The sequence below is a fragment of the Pituophis catenifer genome, unplaced genomic scaffold (genome assembly GCF_029215685.1).
Source record: "Pituophis catenifer annectens isolate HBS135680 unplaced genomic scaffold, rPitCat1.0.hap2 SCAF_9, whole genome shotgun sequence".
Classification (NCBI taxonomy): domain Eukaryota; kingdom Metazoa; phylum Chordata; class Lepidosauria; order Squamata; family Colubridae; genus Pituophis; species Pituophis catenifer.
Window position 1 is genome coordinate 23,775,746 of NW_027256889.1, and position 15,857 is coordinate 23,791,602.

General features: G+C 41.6%; 1 protein-coding gene across 1 annotated transcript in view; it reads left to right on the forward strand.

The window, feature by feature from the left end:
* CSMD2 (CUB and Sushi multiple domains 2) overlaps positions 1 to 15,857 on the forward strand; it is an 819,526-nt gene that overhangs the window by 571,779 nt on the left and 231,890 nt on the right. The window contains exons 16-19 of the mRNA XM_070950069.1: positions 4,613 to 4,751; positions 8,849 to 9,036; positions 11,088 to 11,276; positions 12,724 to 12,840. Coding sequence (XP_070806170.1) covers positions 4,613 to 4,751; positions 8,849 to 9,036; positions 11,088 to 11,276; positions 12,724 to 12,840 — 633 coding nt within the window. The remainder of the gene's footprint in view (positions 1 to 4,612; positions 4,752 to 8,848; positions 9,037 to 11,087; positions 11,277 to 12,723; positions 12,841 to 15,857) is intronic.

Genomic DNA, 15,857 nt, shown 5'->3' on the forward strand with positions numbered 1-15,857 from the left:
ATTTAATGCTATATTTAGCTTCAGGTAGGCTACATTAAAATGTTGTGAGATAAACCACATTTCAGTATTTCAGTATTTTCATCAGTGTAATTCCATGCCTTCTTGATTTCTTAATGGAGTTTGGAAATGACCAAAGATGAAATCATCCCAAATGGGAAAGAATTCAGTTTATTGATCCCTTGAGCTTCACTTACATCAGCTTTAGTTAGCTTCCTTCCCTTAATTCTATACAGAAGGCACATGAAATATTCTTCCACCAGGAGAAAAAAAAGAGAAAGATGTAAGGGAGAAATATTATCCCTCTGGAAATGGCAAATACGAGGACAGATGGATAGTTGCAACTGAAATCCTACCTAGAACATTCCTTGCTCAGGGTTTTATTAACTTCATTCATGTTCTCGGCTGCTGAGCTGTGGGTCCCCCAGGGCTAGTCCAGTGCAAATTCTATTATGTGAAACAATTGTCCCATCAATCAGTTTTGGGGATTATTGTTATTAGTTTTAGTATATTCAGGAAGAGAACATTTCATTTCAAATATTGTATCAATTTGCATCCAGCCAAAAAGCATGACAGTCACACTTGAACTGATGCACTGAATAAAAGAACAATTCTGAAGACTTCTGAATCTCATTTATCTTGGTGCACATATAGTATCTGCCCCTTGTGAAAAAGCCTGCAAAAAATTTGCTTTGGAAATGAGTATCCAGCTCAGCAATTGCCTCATGATACCCGATTCCGACCTGGGGCTTCTGAATGTGGTAGATATCAACTTGCATAATCCTCAACCAATACGGGCAGTGGCCAAGCAGGCTGGGTTAATAGTTGGAGAAAACTGACTTACTTGAAGTTATGACTGAGCAAAATGGAGAAAAGATTTAAAAAGGAAGATTAAATCGCAAACGCAACAGAACACTCTCCTTCATCCCACCCTCACACAAAGTTTTCTGGGAGCATTTGAATTTTCTGTTTCAAGGAAGCAAAGTGAAATGGAAAAAAAAAATGTTAGGAATGTTAAAACTTTCTGCCTTCTTTCTGCTCCTTGAGAGAACAGCTATCAACTGATATCCTTACCATTGTTTGAATGCAGACACATTGAATTCATGATAAATAGTTCCAGAAATCCAGAAAGAGCCTTGATAGTACAGTGGTTACGCACCCTGTTATTAACACAGCTGCCTGCAATTTACTGCTGGTTCGAATCTCTCCAAGGCTCAAGGTTGACTCAGCCTTCCATCCTTTCTAAGGTAGGTGAAATGAGGACCCAGTTTGTGGGGGCAATAAGCTGACTTTGTATAAATATACAAAAGTATGAAGGCTATTGCTTAACGCATTGTAAGCCACCCTGAGTCTCCGGAGAAGGGCGGCATATAAATCAAATTAAAAAAAAAAATCAGTTTCTCCAAAATCGCTCATCCATCTGGCAATTTGGGGCGGGGGAATAGCCGAAGACTATAACCAAGATTTTCTTTTATGCTCAGAACTCTCTAATACTTGAACAGTTTCATACTTGAACCAGAGACTGCATATTGCACCTTTTATGTCAGTAAGGCAGAGGTGGGTTTTAGCAGGTTCTAACCAGTTCTGGAGAACCGGTAGCAGAAATTTTGAGTAGTTCGGAGAACCGGTAGTAAAAATTCTGACTGGCTCCGCCCTCATCTTTCTCTGCCTCCCGAGTCCCAGCTGATTGGGAGAAAATGCGGTTTTTGCAGTATCCTGCTCCCCTCTATTCTCTGCCTTCCAAGTCCCAACTGATTGGGAGGAAATGGGGATTTTGCAGTAACCTTCTCCTGCCACTCCTACCAAGCCACTCCCACCAAGCCACGCCCACAGAACTGGTAGTAAAAAAAATTTGAAACCCACCACTGCAGTAAGTCATTCATTAATAATGTCTTGAGTTTTCCCAAGACCTATTACACCTGACTTATATAAATCCTCACCATCACTAGATGTCAGCAAAGAGACAGAGATGTTTTATATTTTTGCTGCAGTGGGTTTTTTTTTTCTAACCCTCTTGGCAAAGGTGAACCACTTTAATCTGCCAAATAGTTGGATCAGCCTTAATTTCAAGAAGACCCAGAGTACTTTAAAACTATCAAAAGAACTAAGTTGGTATGATCTGCAATCATTTGTTTATGATTTAGAACTGTATATGACCTCAGTCATGGTAAAGGTAAAGGTAAAGGTTCCCCTCGCACATATGTGCTAGTCATTCCCGACTCTAGGGGTCGGTGTCATCTCTGTTTCAAAGCCGAAGATCCAGCGCTGTCTGAAGATGTCTCCATGGTCATGTGGCCGACAGTCAGAACACTGTTACCTTCCCACCTAAGGTGGTCCCTATTTTTCTACTTGCATATTTGACGGGGTTTCGAACTGCTAGGTTGGCAGAAGCTGGGCAAGTAACGGGAGCTCACCCCATTATGCAGCACTAGGGATTCGAACCGCTGAACTGCCGACCTTTCGATCAACAAGCTCAGTGTCTTACCCACTAAGCCACCACATCCCTTCTTCAGTCATGGTACTTTTACAAACAAACTATGACTAAACAAACCATGCTTGCATGTGGGGACCCAGCCATTATATTTGCTTGCCAGAACTCTGTTCTTGAAACACCAGGGATGATGGAATTGCAACTATTGGCCCAGTAGAGGTCAGGTGACACAATTGGAAGTGAGATTCCAGATTGTCCCCAAATCAATTGGCCATTCTCCTTTCTCTGACATGCCAGAACAAGACTTCTGTCTTCTTCTAACTTCCTCCCCCTGCTTTCCTGTCCAATTTCCTTGCTGGCTTTGTGCTTCATGCTAGAAACGATTGCACTTATAACCTCCTTGCTCCAAGTTATTCTTCTTCAGTCACAGGAAATGTAAGATTTGTCATTTATCTGTTCTGCCTTTTCATTTCTTTTCAAAAGAAGCACCAACATTGCTCACAAACAGTTTTCAGCTTTGTTTACTTTAACTCCACTCTTGTTAAATCTCTTCTGAGTGGGTCATAGAAGCTTGATAGTTCATGTGCCTTCTCACTCTTAGTTTAAGTGGTGGAGGAAAATAAAAAGTATCAAAAAACCATTTCAAATTCCTTTTTATTTTCTGACAGTTTTGATAACCTCGTCATTACCAATGTATCCTCCTTTATCCCCCAACTCTCTTGCTTGCCTTGGACTTGCCCTCCAGTGTGAGCTCAATTAAATGCAATTTCTAATTAACTTTTTTTTAATTAAATAAGAGGGGGAAATCAGTCTAGAATGTTTAAGGTGCTGTCTGATGTTTGAGGAATAAAAATCATCAAAAGAATGGGCAGAGCAAAGCACTTGGGATTGAAAAAAATGGGTGGAAATGTGTTGTTCTCAAGAACTTGGGAGGCAATTGGTGGATTTGGAATTTGGAAATTATACAATTTTGGAAATCCTAGTGGGAAATTCTACAATTTGAACACTGGGGGGAAATTGGGAGATTATGTTTTTGAGTAATGATCCAGGAAATAGGCAAAATTAGATTCTTTTTGGGTGAATTTCTTTTTCAGGCATGTTTAAGCTATCACTTAAAGGTAAAGGTAAAAGTTCCCCTCGCACATATGTGCTAGTCATTCCCGACTCTAGGGGGCGGTGCTCATCTCCGTTTCAAAGCCAAAGAAGATGTCTCCGTGGTCATGTGGCCGGCATGACTCAACGCCAAAGGCTCATGGAACGCTGTTACCTTCCCACCAAACGCGGTCCCTATTTTTCTACTTGCATTTTTATGTGCTTTTGAACTGCTAGGTTGGCAGAAGCTGGGACAAGTCACGGGAGCTCACTCTGTTACACGGTACTAGGGATTCGAACCGCTGAACTGCCGACCTTTCGATCGACAAGCTCAGCATCTTAGCCACTCAGCCACCACGTCCCTTAAGCTATCAATTATTTTTTCCTAAAGCACAATGTTTGAAATATATATAATCTCAGTCTCACAAGGGATAAAATACAAGGCATTTTCCCCCCCAATGTTTTTTTTTTCCTTACTTCCCTAAGAACCACTGACTTAATTAACTCCTAGCCAACCTTTGTTAAGCCATCACTCATTGACAGGAGATGTGTTTTACCTGCACCAAGTCTGGCTTCTTGCCTGAAATCCTGACAAGCCATTGCAAGTTGGCATCAGTTGTTCTGACCTACCTAATACCACAACCCAATTTAACATAGAAAGTCTGAGGCAGTCCAGACAAGGCTGAGCTACAACTCCCAATGGGCTTTCGTAGCAATGCTGATTGCAGGCCAGCAAAATCTGGAGAGCTGCAACTTAACTTATGCGACCTGGTGAGTGACAAAGAAAAGCTGCTTTGTCTCATGGCTACCATCTGTTTGTGGCCCACTGGACTGCCATGCTTGCAACCATTTTGCAAGCCATCCAGACTGCAGGACCCCAACCTTTTCCTTCTCCCCTGGAAGTTCTAGTAATGGTCTGAGGCATTTAGGATCAGACTTTCCACTTGGTTGATCCCTGGATTGTTAATAAATACGGAGAGAGCCTTCTGTGACAAAACGAAGCAGAAAGGAAGTATGCTACCGTTTTACACTATTGCTTTTTGTACTGATAGTTGGTTGTAACTTCTTTATTTTCCTCCCTCTCCTGGATAGCTCCCTGTGGTGGCCACCTAACCTCACCAAATGGAATGATCTTGTCTCCAGGGTGGCCGGGATTCTACAAGGATTCTCTCAACTGTGCATGGGTCATTGAAGCTCAACCAGGGTACCCAATCAAAATCACATTTGACAGGTGACCAACAATTTAATCATGTCAATAAAATTACATTATTGGAAATGCTCTATATGTCAGCTGGGTTATAAATTGTCCTGGGGTGTCCTTTGTGTTCTCTGAACTTGGTGGAGTTTTGTGGCGATCATTTCATATCAGAGTTTCTTGCAAAAATCAAATCCAGAAGCACACACAGATAACTGAATCAGCTGGATTTATTAACTTCTTTATATTCATAATAACACATAAAGTATATTTGCAATACCAACAGTTGATTCTTTAGCTCAGATCAGCAGACATATTCACACACAGAGTACAGCTCAGAGCTTAACACACACACTAGTTTCAGTTTTGTTTTTCTGCACAGAATCAGAAGCTGCAGACTAAGACACGCCCTGGTTCCAGTCTATCTCAGCTCCCAATTGGCTGACTTAGTTGCTATGCCTATTCATTGGCTGACCTTGTTACCATGTCTTCCCAGTCATGAATATTCTGACATTTTGTTATCCTCAACAGTGTTAGAAAGGAGTGGTTGATATTATCTAGTTAGATAATGAAATATCTGGGGAAAAAACAGCCAAGCTCAGAGAGAGCATCAAGAGCCCCACAGTTCAACTCTGAGCTACAAGTATTCTCTTACATTGGTATAAATACTCATTTTTTAAAATAAAATAAAATAAAATAAAATTTACTATCCAGGTTCATTTGTTTCTCTCTGCTTGTGCATATGGACATTAGGTTGTGAAAAACTTGAAAAAAAATATTTATTTTATGAAAAAAGCTATGATACACTTTTTAAAAGATGCTTCATTGAACTAAATGCCTTCCTTCACTGCTGAAAGCAAAACAAAATGTTGTATTGTGTTTCTGAGGTTTCTTCCATCATGAGGCTAAGTTAGCTCTTTCTGGCTCTTTGGTGCCTAACGGAGTGAGATGGGATGGAAAATCTTCAGAATCTATTTTGATTTGAAGTTTTTTGCAATTTTTTTCTCTTTCAATGAATACATCAAAGAAAACATTTAAACAAATAGAAAAGGAAACATGAAGAAGAATGAAAAACATATTTTACTCTTTTTCATGTTCCCTTGTGTATGTATATACACATGCAAACCAGTGGTGGGTTTCAAATTTTTTTATTACCGGTTCTGTGGGTGTGGCTTGGTGGGCGTGGCAGGGGAAGGATACTGTAAAATCTCTATTCCCTCCCCAATCCAGGGGAAGGATACTGCAAAATCCCCATTTCCTCCCAATCAGCTGGGACTCGGGAGGCATAGAATAGATGGGGGCGGGGCCAGTCAGAATTTTTACTACCGGTTCTCCGAACTACTCAAAATTTCCGCTACTGGTTCTCCAGAATTGGTCAGAACCTGCTGAAACCCACCTTTCATGCAAACACGTACTACACATGTTAAGATCACTTTTATACAGTACACTCTAATACTCTGGTTTCTCTTCAGATCGTATAAATCTTTTGCCTTTTACTTTTGTACAGTACTTCTGCTATCAACACAGTCAATGTTTTGAGAAATACGTTTTGATTTAGCTATCACATAAAATTGGAATATAGATTGTCTCCATTAATAAACCCAAATTTTGGCTGCCCAAAATTGATCAGGCCCAAGCCCAAAGATGACACGATGAAATCCAGTTGAGTCCCAGTTCTTTATTTGCTCACATCTAATAGACAGAATCTTGCCAGACTAAAGCTGTAACCTTCTAAGCTATTAGATATATCCTGGGAGATATTAGTGAGTGGCTACCCTGAACCTCTTCCTTCCTCCCTCATCCAGCTGGGGACTATTCAGTCTGTTAACTTGGGCTTGTCTCCAGAATGTGCTGCCTCCTCTCTGGGAAAGCTTTGTGCTGCCAAAATTCCCCTCGCTGTTTCTCCAGGTGCACATTCCATCACAAGAACATTTAAAAAAATTTTAAAGATAGATTTTGAATGGGAATTGAAATAACTCCTTTTCAGGGCACATTTGCCTTTCTCCAGACATACCCACTACAATTTGTGTCCTTCTTCCTTTGTGCCACCCACTTTCTCTTAATTTTCACCTAATCCAGAGCATTTTGGGCATTCTTGATGAAGTGAAGATAAAAGGGAAAAGGCATTGGAACAGCTGGAGGTTAATGTTTTTCCTTTAGTATGAATAACAAGAGCCGACAAAGGATTCCTGTCAGGTGCAGACAGCAAGTGCCTCTTCGGGAAGCGGACATATTCATAATGGTGCTCAGTGGTGGAATGCAATTCCCAGGGAGGGAATTAATTATTTCATCTAGGCCATGTTTTTCTACCCTTGGGCCTTTCTGTTCTTGCTGCTCTTTTAAAATTGGTTCTGTTTCATGTTTTATTCTCTGTTCAGGGTTATTGATCTTAATTTGCCATTTGTTTTAATCACAGTTTATGGTGTTGTTTTTAGAAAGTATTCACTTCGTTTTGATTCTGTAAGCTGCTGTGAGAACTTCAGTAATAGGAGCAGTTTATAAATATGGAAGAGGGAATAAAATTAAATGGGGCGTGTGTGAACAAGGGTAGGATAGGTTCAGCTCACTTTGGAGAATCATATTTAACCAGGGGTGGGCTCCTGGGGGTTCAGCAGGGTTCGGGCGATCCTCTAGCCAAGGATCGCCGGGGTTCGGTGAACCCCCAAATGCCACCCATGGCTGGCCATGCCCACCCTGCCCCACCCCTCCCAGGAGTCTCCACGTGGCCGGTTCATCATTCCAGGTAAGTGCAGGGGCCACTCCGAGAGTCTGGGAGGGCAAAAAACGGGCCTACCGGAGGTTCTGGAAGTCCAGAAATGGGCCCGTTTCCGGCCTCCAGAGAGCCTCCGGACCCCAGGGGAAGCAGTTTTCACCCTCCTGAAGGCTCAAGGAAAGCCTCCAGAGCCTGGAGAGGGTGAAAAACGCCCGCCCCTGCCATGGTGCAGGTACCAATGTCCCACAGTTCACACGAATGCCTTTTTGATGCTTGGCAGCTGCCCACATTTATGGCCATTTGCAGCACCCAGGGGTCATGTGACACAATATACAGAGGTTTTGCTGAAAACCAGTGTTTACTTCTGGTTTCCAACAAAAACATGTTGTTGTTGTTGTTGTTGTTGTTGTTGTTGTTGTTGGTTGCAAAATCATGTCTGACCCATTGCGACCCCATGGACAACGTTCCTCCAGGCCTTCCTGTCCTCTACCATCCTCTGGAGTCCATTTAAGCTCACGCTGACTGCTTCAGTGACTCCATCCAGCCACCTCGTTCTCTGCCATCCCCTTCTTCTTTTGCCCTCAATCTTTCCCAGCATTAGGCTCTTCTCCAGTGAGTCCTTCCTCCTCATTAGGTGGCCAAAGTACTTGAGTTTCCTCTTCAGGATCTGGCCTTCTAAAGAGCAGGCAGGGTTGATCTCCTCTAGGACTGACCGGTTGGATCTCCTTGCAGTCCAAGGGACTCATAGGAGTCTTCTCCAGCACGAGAATTCAAAGGCCTCAATTCACAAAAACAAAAACATAACCCATATCAAACAATTAGTTTGCTTAACAGCCACGGTGTTCACTTTATGGCCACTGTGTTTGCTTAATAACTGTTGCAGGAAAGGTTATAAAATCAAGCCTAATCAGTGGTGACCCACTTTATGATGATCACTACTTATGACCGTAATTGTGAGGCTTAATTATGGCCATAACTGGAGGACTATCTGTTATGGGAAGAGAGAGGAGAGGATGAAAGGGGGCTAATGAGCCTTGGTGGCGCAGCAGACTAAAGCACTGTTAAGTAACACCGGCTGCCTGCAATTACTGCGAGTTCAAATCTCACCAGGCTCAAGGTTGACTCAGCCTTCCATCCTTCTGAAGTAGGTGAAATGAGGACCCGGATTGTGGGGGCAATAAACTGACTTTGTATAAAAAAGAACACTGCTTAGGAAGGGCAAAAAGCCCTACTAAGCAGGTATAAACAAAAGTATGAAAGCTATTGCTTAACACATTGTAAGCCACCCTGAGTCTCCAGAGAAGGGCGGCATAAAAATCGAACCAATAAATAAATAAATAAATAAATAAATAAATAAATAAATAAATAAATAAATAAATAATTTATTACCAGCTTTTATCTCAAATTTTTTTTTCTGTAGGTTTAAAACGGAGGTGAATTATGACACTCTGGAAGTGCGGGATGGCAAATCCTACTCCTCCCCCTTGATTGGGGTTTATGATGGGACCCAAGTCCCCCAGTTTCTCATCAGCACCAGCAATTTCCTCTACCTGCTGTTCACCACAGACAAAAGTCACTCGGACGTTGGCTTTCAGATCCACTATGAAAGTAAGTAAATTAGGCCTTTTCCAATGTCACGATAGATCACCTAAACCTGTAGAGCCTTCTTTGTAGGCTTTTAATCCAGGGGTGGGTTCTACTTACCTTTACTACAGTGGTGAAATGTAAAATTTATTACTACCGGTTCTGTGGGCGTGGCTTGGTGGTGGTGGGGGTAATATGACTGAGTGGGCGTGGCCAACTTTTTTTTTTTTTTACTTTTAAAACCATTTTTTCTACAACCTCTTTGGCTGAAGAGGTTGCAAAAAAAAATGCTTTTAAAGCCTCTGACAATCCCAGCTGACTTGCCTGATCAACAGAGGCTTTCTTTCTTTTTTTAAAAGCCTCTGATGATCCCAGCTGAGCCATGCGATCATCAGGGGCTTTTTTTTTTAACTTTTAAAAGCATTTTTTTGGCCAAAGAGGTTGTAGAAAAAATGCTTTTAAAAGTAAAAAAAAGCCTCTGATGATTGTGCGGCTCAGCTGAGCGGGGGGGGTGGGCAAGGATTTTTGTTACCAGTTCTCCGAACCACCCGCCTCCATCTCTACCAGATCGGGTGATCCGGTCTGAACCGGGAGCATTTCACCCCTGGTTTGGGACAGGGGTGAAATCCAGCAGGTTCTGACAGGTTCTGGAGAACCGGTAGCGGAAATTTTGAGCAGTTCAGAGTACCGGCAAATACCACCTCTGGCTGGCCCCAGAGCGAGGAGGGAATGGGGATTTTGCAATATCCTTCCCCCAGGAGTGGGGAGGGAATGGGAATTTTGCAGTATCCTTCCCCTGCCATGCCCACCAAACCATGCCCACCAAGCCACGCCCACAGAACCGGTAGTAAAAAAAATTTGGATTTCACCACTGGTTTGGGTGGATTAACATCCCATGGAGTTCATATAGTTCAGGCCTTTTCAGTTGGCAATGTCTCCGGAATAGCCTCCTTCTGCAAACCTCACCAATCATCATTTTGGCTACTATTACACTATTTATTTCGTGTACATTATCCTCCAAATATACTCTATGATGATTACAATGAGGACAATGATGTGTTTGTATTTCCTTTCCCTTTAAAATGTTTTAGGGTTATTGCTTCAGGTTTACCATTTAATACAGTGGTCCCCAACCTTTTTATCGCCGCGGCCCGCTGAGCGCGCGCAGGGGTGGGGGCACGGCCCAGGAGCTTTTGCGCACGGCCCAGGAGCTTTTGCGCACGGCCCAGGAGCCTTTGCGCTGCAGCGTTCATGTCCCCCGGCCGCTGCGGGGCCCGGTGCCAGGTACTCCACGGCCCGGCACCGGTCCACAGACCGGGGGTTGGGGACCACTGATTTAATACACCCATATATCCCATGCCATAATCAAAAAGCAATGTTTCAAATCCCGTTTCCATTCCATTCTGTATTATATTAATACACATTAATTAAAAGAGCCTCATTATCAGCCCACAGTCAGCACCAAATGTTCAATTAACAGCAGGGCAATGCATTATTTTTCTCAAAGGTTCCATTAAACACAGTGTGGTGGTCCCTGACTTAAGTAAAAACAAAATGTAGATTTTTTGATTACAGTTCTAAGTTTCACTGAACAGAAGTCAGGTTTTGAAACGGATGTAAATCTGACCAGATTGGACAGTACATGTTTCTCCCAGAACATTGTTGGGTCCCAAGTTTAATATTTCTCAATACTGAATAGGATGATGCAAAAACGTGTATTATTAGACGAAGAAAAATTATCTGTGTATCCCATATTTTTATTGAGATCAACTCACATTTTACTCAGCTTTAGTGGCAGCCATGAGGAGGCTGATTTTACTGGTATCATATAAGCCTCAGTCAGGGGTGGGTTCTACTTACTTTTACTACCAGTTCGCAACAGGGCCGCAGAAGCTTCCTGATGACGTCTGGGTCAGTGAGCGAAGCCTTCTGCCTTTACTACCGGTTTTATTACCAGTTTTACTACTGGTTTTACTACCAGTTCTTCCGAACTGGTCCAAACCGGGGGCCACCCACCACTGGCCACAGTACTATCAGGCACAGACTGAAAAATTGAATGCCCTTATTTTTTACAGCGGTAAAGCTCCAGTCCGATCACTGTTTGGATCCAGGGATTCCAGTCAATGGTCTACGATTTGGGAATGATTTCTATGTGGGGGCACTGGTGACTTTCGGCTGTGATCCAGGGTATACTTTGAGTGATAGTGAAGCTCTGGAGTGTGAGCCAAATTTTCAGTGGAGCAGGCCGCTTCCAAGCTGTGAAGGTAAGAATCTAAAACTGGAAAGCTAGAAGTTGAACAGAAAAAAGATATGCTGCACTGATTTTATTCATCATTAGGTGTGGTGGAATGTAGTCTAGATTCCCAAGTAGGAAAGGATGCATTCCAGAGGGCAAAAAGGCCGCTAAGAATGGAGAGTTTGGTCAGGAGAAAGAGAAGTAGGAAGGCTCCTGCCTAGTGCTTACAGAGTTTTTCTATAGTGATACAAATGGTTGCTTTAGTTTGATAAGATTTCTACCTATAAGTAAAGAATGTAAAGGAAATTACACAGAAATAGTTCCTAGGGGCCAAAATCCCAGGACTGGATCTCTGCAATGTGCTGTCTTCCATATTGCTGCATTCTTCTTTCCTTCCACCTGCCCCAAACAGTTGTACTCATTTGACTTAAATCTGGAAATCTGTAGTAAAGATTTTTTACTACAACAGTAGTAAAATTTGTCTCTTACTCTTTAGATAATTGAGTTGAAGAAAACACAGTTCAGTCAGCAATATCTAAGAGGAGAATTCTGTGTGACAGAGCTCTGAATTCTCTTTGGTCTTTATATTCAAATCAAAATCCATTGGCCTTATCTAATTCTCAACGTATGTTATTTGTGTTAGGTTCCAGTGGGAATTTTGCACAAGACCTTGGAATTCTGCTTAAGAATATCTAAAGGACTTGCCTTCTGCCACTTCAAGATTTTTTTGAAGGGAATTGTATAGGCGTGTTTTTAATAGTTCACTAAAATAACTATAGCTGCCTGAAATCTTCCTTAATGTAATTTTAGAGGTTCTCAAGCATCCTTCCTAAGTATCAGAAACCCCAAAGGATAATAGGGAGAAGGCAGAAGCAATGGAAGGTGTTTCCAACATCTTTTTGGTTAGGAAAAAAGAAACAAAATCAAACTCTTCCAATAGGGCAGTGGTGGAATATAACTATTTCCAAGGTTATTGTTACACAAAGTCCTTGGAAAGGGGTGTGTGTGTGTGTGTGTGTGTGTGTGTGTGTGTGTATGTGTGATAAAGAGCAGACAGAGTTGGGACAAACACAGTTCTTCTGTTTGGGACAAGTCAGACCTGGAGCTATGTTCAGCTCTATGTTTTCTGCTTTTGATCAGAAAATGTGTGTGTACAAATGCAGAACAAAGGCAGAGATCTTACAGCCAGGATCTTGAGTCATGGCATACATGCAAGCTAGCAACAAACAAGACTCCCAGTGATGCACTCCAATGTTCTTTGATCTCCAGTGAATTAGCTGCAGGAGAAGTTCCCTGTAAAATGATTACAATGACATGCTTGTCTAGGTATAGCTGGATAATCAACAATAAGACATCCAGATGTGCATGGGAAAGGGGGCAGAATGTGTGGGGTGATGTTTATGTCTTTGCTGGGGGGGGACAACTTCACAGCTGGGACCTCTAATGTCTGCTTCTTTTTTCGTGATGGTTTTCAGCTCTCTGTGGAGGCTACATTCAAGGATCAAGTGGCACTGTGTTATCCCCAGGCTTTCCAGATTTCTACCCCAATAATTTAAATTGCACTTGGATTATAGAAGCTTCTCATGGCAAAGGTAAGTCCCATGATTCTTCCATGTTTTCATCAACCCTCCTTGGAAAGTTAGGAGGATATCCCCCCCCCACACACACACAAGAGTCTTGGTGTGCTCCACAGAGCAGGCATAGAAGCAAAAGAAGAGGAGTGCTTGTTCCACTATCATTATAAAACAAAGATCCATGGAGACAAAGTTGAACTCAAAATAGAAAAATGGAGATAAAGAAGGCTGCTATTCCAATTTATCTTAAGAGTATAGTTTAGATCCACTTTCACTCTTATGATGATCCCCTCACATCATTAAGGAAGCTTCATCTTTATGCATCTTTAGATACTTCCTATAACCTCCTCTATTTCTAAGGTAAATGTTTGAAATATTCTTGGAACCCCAAGGTGCACAAAATATGTCTATAGTCATCTGCTTTGAGATTCATCAGGCTCACCAGTAATTAAACATTGCCTTTATTTTTTTTTTATTAATAGGCAACTGTAGAAACCATAATATGTTACCAACAGCTTGAAAAAGTTGGATATCTTGTAGACAGATAGTATTTTTTATTATTGTATGTATTGAATTGCTTATTTATTTTTCTTCCTGTTTCCCAGCACTCTTTACAATTCCTTCCACCCAAATTTCCTTAAATCCTCTTCTCTTCTTCCCCCACATCCCTTTGGGTTGCTATCTCCTTGCTATGCATTTTGGCAGAACACACATCATCCGTTTTTTTTTTCTCCACTCATCAGATTGTCTGAAGCTCTTTCCTGCTTCCTTTCCTGTTTCTCTCTTCTTTCATAAAGTGGAATTTGAAGAAATTATGCTCCAAAGAGCTGAGAAAAAAAAGAGGGATTTAGGGAGGGGGGGCACAAATTGTACATTAATTCTGAATGTCCTTCAATAGCTCAATTCCTCCAGTTTGCTAGGAATCCAGACAATGGGAACTATTATCAATCAATTCTGTGTTGCCAATTGTATTAAGGTAGATAAGCCCATTGTTGAAAAGCGCAACACATTACTAAAGAGTTACATGCTGTGCAGGGTATCCCACAGAGCTGAGCAATCTACTCTTCATTAATCCACTCAGCCCTGAAATCTCACTTCTGATGAGAAGCTTCTCATTATCCTACTGCAATACTCGGCAGATACCACATAGAGCTTGATTCTCTCCCCCTAAAATGTTATTCAAATGGCGCCTTCTTTTCGTTCGGATCAAAGGGTGGCTTTTGGCCACCCTTTGTGAGCAGTATTTGTAAGCTGTGCAGGGCAACATGCTTTCACAGCACCAGTTTTATAAATAGTTTATTTTGCAAATGCTAGGATCTCTCTGGTACCAGCCTTATGGGATCAGAATGCATTACGGCAATGCAGATGGGTGGTCTGTGATGTGCTTCTGTGGAAGAACCTGGCAGTAATCTGAAGATGACAGTAAAGTCAAAAACAGACCAACAGGGCAGGTCCAGTCTCTGATCCAGCAATCACTTCTCTGTATAATTAAAGGCTCTGGGCACTTCCAAGGCACAGTTCATGCAAAGCATCATCATCACAAACACAGACATGGTGATTTCAGGACCCTGGACAGCTATCAGGAATTTACAATGAGTTTTAGCTCCATGTTTACTTCTTCTCCCAGACACTATATTTTTTTACTTTATGCTGGGAAAATAGGAATCCTGGGACCCCACCCCTCCCCCCAGTCCAAATCCCCATCATTTTGACCAGATGGCTATCATGGGGGTTTAGTCAGAAAGCAGCATTTTACCAGAAGGTACATTAATGAGATTATTCCTGGCTTTTCTGTCTAATCCACCAGGACTATTAACCTTCAACATATTCTTGTCTTCCCTCACACCAACATTAACATTTTAAAATATATATTTTGTCATGTACCTCAGAGGGATCTATTGTCAGATTAAAGAAATAAAATTCAGGAAACTTAGAAATAAAGTGCAGGAAAAGATTCTATATTGGTTATTTTCTACAGGATGGGTAGTTTTAAATTCAATATATATATATATATATATATTAATGAGTAGCTGCCAATTTGTTTCAATCTAGGGTATCCCAAAGGTGCTTTTTTTCAAGAGGCAACTGGACTTTCTGGTTTTTCTTTGAAGACGTTTCACTTCTCATCCAAGAAGTTCTTCAGCTCTGCAGAAGCATCTTGGATGAGAAGAAGAGAAAGGTCTTCAAAGGAAAACCAGAAAGTCCAATTTCCACTTGAAAAAGTACCTTTGAGACATCTTGAATAACAGTTCTATTTGGACTTTTCCATCTTTCTGTCCACTTTATCTATTTGAGGTTTAGACCAGGGGTGAAATGCTCCCGGTTCAGACCGGATCGCCCGATCTGGTAGCGATGGAGGCGGGTGGTTTGGAGAACCGGTAGCAAAAATCCCTGCCCCCCCCCATGTCCAGCTGAGCCACACAATCATCAGAGGCTTTTTTTAATTTTTAAAAGGATTTTTTCTACAACCTCTTTGGCCGAAAAAAATGCTTTTAAAAGAAAAAAAAAGCCTCTGATGATTGCGCGGCTCAGCTGGGATCATCAGAGGCTTTTAAAAGCATTTTTTACAACCTCTTCAGCCGAAGAGGTTGTAGAAAAACTGGTTTTAAAGTAAAAAAAAAAAAGTTGGCCATGCCCACTCAGTCATATTACCCCCAAGCCACGCCCACAGAACCAGTAGTAACAAATTTTGGTTTAGACTAATACTTCTAGAGGGAAAGATTTTGTGCAAGTGTGCATAGCAGTCACACACACACACACATCCACCCACACTTCGTCCTTCCATTATTTTAAAGTTTCCCAGTATCATAACTCCAGTTCTCTTGAAATTGACATCTATCATGAAAAAACGAAATATAACAACAACAACAACAACAACAACAACAACAACAACAACAACAACAACAACAACAATATATTGAACCTAGGATGCTGGCAGCAACCGGTATCAACCATTAGCACCAGTCAGTGGTATTTGTGATGCATTTTTGAATGTCCAGTCGACTGAGTTTCATGTTTAATGAATAAAGTATATA